Source organism: the organism of the source record quoted next, unplaced genomic scaffold (genome assembly GCF_019419815.1).
Source record: "Pyrus x bretschneideri cultivar Hongxiangsu unplaced genomic scaffold, Pyrus_bretschneideri_v1 Contig10, whole genome shotgun sequence".
In the NCBI taxonomy this organism is placed as follows: domain Eukaryota; kingdom Viridiplantae; phylum Streptophyta; class Magnoliopsida; order Rosales; family Rosaceae; genus Pyrus; species Pyrus x bretschneideri.
The window spans coordinates 226,081-233,124 of record NW_025999391.1 but is presented as its reverse complement, the minus strand read 5'-3'; the positions used below and the strand labels follow the sequence as shown (position 1 = coordinate 233,124).

The 7,044-nt window shown below is 33.3% G+C and overlaps 1 protein-coding gene across 2 annotated transcripts; it reads right to left on the bottom strand.

Annotated features, from left to right (window-relative positions):
* Positions 1–623: 623 nt before the first annotated feature.
* LOC103967066 (putative branched-chain-amino-acid aminotransferase 7) lies at positions 624–3,274 on the bottom strand. Of its 2 annotated transcripts, none has more exons than XM_009380313.3 (9): positions 3,121–3,274; positions 2,862–3,034; positions 2,546–2,722; positions 2,307–2,438; positions 1,928–2,023; positions 1,717–1,833; positions 1,321–1,416; positions 1,049–1,161; positions 624–835 (listed from the first exon to the last, which is right to left on the bottom strand). In XM_009380313.3, the coding sequence occupies exons 2-9, from the start codon at positions 3,012–3,014 to the stop codon at positions 721–723; spliced, it is 999 nt and encodes a 332-aa protein (XP_009378588.2). In that variant the 5' UTR covers positions 3,015–3,034; positions 3,121–3,274; the 3' UTR covers positions 624–720. The 2 variants fall into 2 exon arrangements, with proteins under 2 accessions (XP_009378588.2, XP_009378587.2); XM_009380312.3 differs by having other exon boundaries at positions 2,862–3,045; positions 3,121–3,272.
* Positions 3,275–7,044: the final 3,770 nt, after the last annotated feature.

Below are 7,044 nucleotides of genomic sequence, written 5' to 3'. Positions count from 1 at the left end.
ATACAACAAACTAATGGTGTGTATATTATCATTTGACCAAAAAAAAAAAAAGTGTATGGCCATAACCATGTTGAAAAATGAAAATGTTAGAATGCTAATTAGCGGCTACCCTCTTTAATTACCCACAATAAATCACAGACGGGAGAAAAATTATGTTAAAACTTATAAAACATCCAATTACATTAATATCTTAGTTACAAGTTTACACTATATGAAAAAAAAAAAAACTTTTATGGCTTTGCTCATGACGAGTAGTGTTTAATAATATGTTCGTATAGACACTTAGTACTATGGTCGATTGATATTCATCTTCACTGGTAAGTGAGAGTTCTTAGGTTCAATTCTAACAAAAGGCGAATTTTTGAACCATATTATTGCTAGCCCATTGGAGGCTAAGCCCACCCCCTCCCCTTAGTATAGATAATATCGTTTCTTAAAAAAAAAAATTTTCATATAGTAAAGGGTAGAGAAGCAATATTTATAAAACAAAAACAAAAAAACAAAAAAAAGTACAATTTCAATTTAAAGATACGATTGCATATATTGTCCCATAAATTCAACAAAAAAAAAAAAAAAAAAAAAAAAAATCCAAGAACCTGGTTTCAGGTTTAGCAATGAAGAACAACATGAAAAACATCTCAATTTATTTGGTATCCATACGAAGTTCATATTATGAACGCACATGCTTCATTGTAATTGAAACGGGGATCAAGCAGCAGCTCAATCAATGAGCAAGGTCCACCCCATTTTGTCCTCAATCAAACCTGTTTGAATCTCAGTAAGCATTTCACGCAGTTTGCAAAACACAGTTTCTTTCCCTCTTCTGTATTCAACCCTGCATTAACATAATCCATTTTTAACTATTAAATTCCAGGGTTATGATATTTAAAAAAAAAAAAAATGCCACGATTTTGAGGGTCTGTTCTAAACTGCTTTTGTATGAAGTGCATTTGGTTTAAAAAGCACATAAAAAAATTTAAATTAAAAATTCAAGGCATAGAAGTACCAAAAGTGCTTTTCCTTAAGAATTTTCCTCAAACACTTGTACCTTTTGTCACCATATGTTATGCTAGAAACGGCAATGACATCCACAGCAGTCCCAGTACAGAAAACTTCATCAGCAGCCAACACATCCTCTAGTGAAACGTCACGTTCCTCCACCTGATATTCATTTTCCAAAACATGGTTTTAGAGTTTGCAATTAGCTAGAAAATCACTTCTCATGAGTAAAATTTACATTTTAGACTTGTGAAATATAATTAACAAGCTGTACAAGCAGTAGTTAATGCTTAATTAAGGTAAAAAGCGGTCGTTAATTACCACGTAATTGAGATGGAGAGCAATTTCTATGATGCTTTTCCTTGTGATCCCTGGAAGGACAGTTCCATTGGTTGGTGGAGTTAAAATCACATTATCCTACACCAGTAAAATAATTGTTAGGCCAAACTTGAATGGGCATTTCACATAGAAACCTTCGATAGCATTGTTATTTTTGTTATTTAATTTTTAGAACAACACTTCAAGCTCAATAATGCACGTCTTGTTTGTTGTCGATTAAAATAATTCTTATTTGATTGTGTAGCTTAACAATTCAGTTATGTAACATGTTACGGAGTAATTAGGGTTTAGGGTTTAACAATCTGGTCACGTAACATGCTCAGAATGTTGGTGAATTGTAATATTGAAACCGTATATGCAAATTGTAATTACTAATACCTTCACAATGAAAATATTAGATGAAGAACACTCCTCAATATTTTTTCCAGTGGCTGCATCCAGAAAGAGGACATCAGTGAACCCTTTGGCCCTAGCCTTTTGTACTGTTCTAAAAATCTGTAGCATTGAAATGGAGCAAAAAATAAAAATTATTTAGAAGATCCCAATATCTTCAACCTAATTATATATATAAGTTGGCCAAGTAAATTACTGGTGAATAGTTGGTGATGCTTTTGATGCCTCCAGTTCCACCAGGAGTGGCCCTACGAACCTCATTCTCAATGTACAAATTCATGGTGCTGCCACTCTGTTGTATAAACAAAATCAAAGTTGGAAAAATAAAGTTCCCAAGAAAAAAAAAAAAGGTCTGAAAAATAGAGAGTAACTAGGAAAAATCTAAATTTAATTTGAGAAAAACATAATTTATGTGAACGAAATTACCACAGAACCAAGTATTTTTCTTCGTGATCGAATCCCAATCAATTAGCAATATGTGACTTAATTCTCGACTTTGAAACTATATCAAAGTTAAAGTATCCAATCTAAAACCAATTGGTAATTAACACGAATTGCATTGGCAAATAAGTTACCTTGTGATAACTACCAATTGGAGTAGCAAATATTAGGAATGTGTACTCTGTTGCTGACCCCAAGCCAAGAACAGGACCACTTCCAATGAGCAATGGCCTAATATACAATACTCCTTTCCCTGAAGGTGGTACCTATACATGCATACGTACACACATACATACATATATACATATGAAAATTAAAACGTCAGTTTTTACGTTTGTAAACTTTAGAACTATAGGGTCTAAAGTGAAAATACCCAACGCTTGTTGGCAAGGACTGCTTGTTTTAAAGCAGCAAGAAATTGCTCAGTAGATGGACATGGCATGCACAATCTCTCTGCGCCCATCTTCATTCTTAGAGCGTTCTCTTCTGGACGAAAGAGCTGAATGCGACCATCTTTCGTCCTGATTGCCTTGAGACCTTCTAATATTCCCTGATGACACCATCACGTACATACTCTTAACTACTAGAATTACAAGCCCTCGGATCGATACTCATCTATTAATTAGCATGGATCCGATTATATTCGGCGTCATTGTGAAACAAACATAAGGGCAGCTAAGTGTAATTACCTGTCCATAATTCAAGATTCCAGCAAATGGGCTGAGCTCAATCTTTCTATAGGGAGCGAGATGGCCTTGTGAAAAATTCTCTCCATCGGAACATATCATAATGTACATGTAATCGGTTGGAATTACCCCAAATTCCAGTTTATCCCAGTTCATGGCATCAACGTGTTTTTCATCTGCTTCATGACTGCTTTGAGAAATTCTTACAGAAATTAAGTATAAGAGATAAAATTAAGAAAGCTGATAAGGTGAAGTAAATCACCTGTGAACTATGGATTCAGAAGTCATGGCTGCAAGTTAATGTAGAATAAAGTCTAAAACAGCCGCAACAAAGAAACAAAACACCTTTGAGTGAGCAATTTATAACATAACCGCATTTTGGTGAGATATTAATTTAGAAAGCTGGTAATAATCTTCGATTTTATAATATAAAAGGGTTTCGTTTCAAACTAGTGTTCCTTTGTGTTACATAAAAGCAGGTTTTTTTTTTCTTTCATCTTTACACATCATTTGAAAGCGAATTTCGTCTTTATCTTCGTTTTGTTTCCTATCATGACATATTTTAATCCAAATTTTTTTTATGAAAAATAAAGGGTGATTAGTACCTGTTCCCTTGACTTTTTTTTTTTTTTTTTGAACGCTGTTCCCTTGACGTTATATATAACTAAATGCAGTGGACACCCCTTGTGTCTGATTTAAAATTTATAAAGAATTAAATATTAGTGGATTGGGGAAGTTAGCAAAAGTAGGAAAAAAGTAGACGTGGGTCGGTGCAAATGAGAGAGAGAGAGAGAAACAAAGAGTGAGTTTAGGTATTGATAGGATGACATGGTTATGAGGTTTAGAAAAAAAAAAAATAACAAAAATTTGTTTGTGTGAAATTATTATAATGTCTAATTTATTTATTTTATCTATGTATAAAAGGGTATAATAGTAATTTCATTGATTTTTAGTTGATGACAAACAAAAACAAACGATATTATCTACACTAAGGGAAGGGGATGGGGTGAGCCTCACAATAGGCTATCAATAATGTGATTCAAATTCGCCTTTGGCGAGAATCAAACCTATCTAAGACTTCTCACTTATAAGTGAAGAGAAATACCACTAGATTGTAGTACTAAGTGGCGACAAATAGAGTTCTATTAATATGTAGTATAGATGATTTTTAATTGACAAATAGAGTTCCATTAATATGTAGTTTAGATTTAGATAACATCATTTTATTATAAAAGTGAAAGTGAGAAAGTTTTGTATAGGAAAAATAAAAAACATGACTTTGATTTTTCAAACTGAAATAGCACCAATTTTGTCAAAAAAATTCAAACCAAAATACTATATCGGTGGTTTGTAGTTTCTGGCATCAAATTTGATGTCTGGCTGAGAGTACTTTTTCCACGAAGTCTTGGTATATAATATATATATATATATATATATATATTTTTTTTTTTGTCAAGAAGTCTTGTTAGTTTAGCGCATGGGCGGCCCTAAGCATTTGGGTGCTTTGTGCAAAACTTACAAGGAGGCCTTTTATTATTTTCTATTTTTAATTTTCTTTTTCTATAAAATTGAAGTATTACAGGTTAGTGAATAAAAAATAAGTTTGTTTTTGTGGACAAGAGTGTTTTCTATCTTCAATAGGTCATGAGTTCGAAACAATTGCATGTTTTTGAAATCAGCAAGGCAAAGCCACAGACTGTCGAACCTAGCTCATGCTCAAAGCCTAAAAAAGGTAAAAACCCTAAGCCACTAGCACCAGATTAGAACTTTGATATTATATTGCATATTTTAATATATCTACACATGTGTCTGTGTACATGTAAAGAAAATTTGGGGGCTCTTTTGAGGCCCTATGCAGTGACACATTTTTGCATGACTGAAGGTTAGCTCTGGTTTAGTGTTATAATGGATGACCTAAGCATGAAGACTTTTGGACTTCTATGTCTAGACTACAAGATAGAGTTGGGCAATAGGAAAGGTGGTTGAGCCACTTAAATGATCACTTACACACAATTAGTATTTGATTAGTTTAATTAGGTTGGAATTTTTGGAGGGTTGCTTTTGCAACGAGTCATAAAGTCTACCCAAATATTCAAGTCAAACTGCAAGTTAAGGTACTGAATTTTATTTGCATTTGCATTTCACATGTCATAGTCTCATGTTAGGATAAATGTGTTTAACCTTTTGTTTTAACCTTTAGAGCATCTCTAATGAAAATGTAAAAAATGCTAGGTGGATAAAAATGGATAGTTTTAACAGCAATAATGGCTTCAACTGTGGAGCCAAATGCTAACTTGGATTGAAGAAGGTGCTCCCAGCGTAAAAAATGACAAGAAGAGAGATTGATGCCAAATTATTTTTAATTTGATTAATGGTAGGACCCACAATGAAAACAACTTATTTTGTTTATGTGAAATTGTTACTTTCAACCTTTTTTAATAAATAACTAATAAATATTGCAAAAGAAAATAATATAAGAGAATTGTTATTGGTACTAAAAAAATCTCAGTTTGCATTCTAAACTTTTTATTATTAGAAAAAAAAAACATTTTGTAAAGAGTGTAGAATGAGATTTTGGGACTGTTAATAACAATTTCCTAATATAAAATGAAACATTTTGACATATAGAGGCTACACACAAAATAGGCGCATAACGTAAGAACTTGTAAGTAAGAAGTTTTGCATGATTCCAAATTTCCACATAAGCCACTCAAATTTAAATTTGATGTTTTGTATTTGATATCTCTTTTGAATTTGCTCTTAACTGTCATTGTATCAGTAACCTATTATTATTGTTAGATATTTTGCATTGGTGAAATGCCTCATTTACCCTGATTTGTAACTGCCGTAAGAGAGAAGCAATATGTTAGGAAGCTTCATAGCTCATTTATGTTAATAGTTTTGCTAGAGTACAGAAAACCCAGAAGAACAGGAAGAAAAGCTAATGAACAAATGAGAGAAAACAAGAGAGACAAATGAAATCTTGTTTATTGATAATTCTGAATGAATACAGTTGCATAGTTGTGGTTGTTATATATATTCCCTCAAGACTTAGCAGCCAAGCTACTATTCTAACTATATAACCGACTTCTAACAAACCTATCTAACAACCTTGATGACATGGCACTTCAATCACTATCCACTTATGTTGACATGACACTCACCATTGCTGAATTACATTCAACACCCCCCCTCAATCTCAACTAGGATTTCCTAGTTTGAGATTGTGAAAATGTGTAACAAAAGAAGGACTATGTAACCCCTTTGTCAATATATCGGCGATTTGATCTTCTGTGGGAACATACGATACCTCCAAATCTCCTTGTTGTACTCGTTCCCTGACAAAATGAAAATTTGTGTCAAGGTGTTTGATAAGTGAATGGAAAACTGGATTGGTATTAAGTGCAATAGCTGACATGTTATCATAGTGAATACTTGGTGGATGACATAAGAACGCTCCCAGATCCTTCAGTATGTTTCTGACCCAAGCTATATTAGCTGCAGTATGAGCTAAGGTTTTATACTCGGCTTCTGTTGAACTATGAGACATTGATGTTTGCTTTTTAGACTACCATGAGATAGGATTATTGCCTAAAAATAGGACATAACCAGTGATTGATCTCCTTATATTCAAATCGGCTGCCCAATCAGAATTTGAGAAGGCATTTAACTGGTGAATTATATCTACAAAATACATGATTCCAGTAGTTATTGTCCTTGCAAGTATCGCAAACTTCTTTTCACAGCCCCAAAATGAATCTAAGTTAGTGATGACATGAATTGACAAACTGTATTGACTGCATAAGCATTGTTTGGCCTAGTAAAGGTCAAATATTGCAATGAACCTACCCTACTCCTATACAAAGTTGGGTCTGCCAACAATGTGCCTTCTGAAGTTAACAGTTGATGATGAGGCTTGTAGGGAGTTGGAGCTGGTTTACATGTCTCTATACTAGCTTTATGTATCAAATCTTTGATGTATTTTGACTGATTGACAAAGATGTCCCCATTATCCTTATACTGTATTTGTAGCCCTAAGAAATATGTGAGCTTACCCATGTCTTTTAAATCAAAGACTTCAGACAACTCTTGTATCACACCTTGTATCTTCACAGAATTGGAACTAGTTAGGATTATGTCATCAACATACAACAACAAAATGATTATATTAGACCCATCTTGTTTC

Bases quoted from the DNA above. Each gene is read 5' to 3' on its own strand.
- LOC103967066 (XM_009380312.3), bottom strand. From the start codon at position 3,146: ATGACTTCTGAATCCATAGTTCACAG. The intron at 2,024-2,306 runs GTAACTTATTTG...TTTATACAACAG, and splicing joins CAATTGGTAGTTATCACAAG to AGTGGCAGCACCATGAATTT. The intron at 1,834-1,927 runs GTAATTTACTTG...TCAATGCTACAG, and splicing joins GCATCACCAACTATTCACCA to ATTTTTAGAACAGTACAAAA.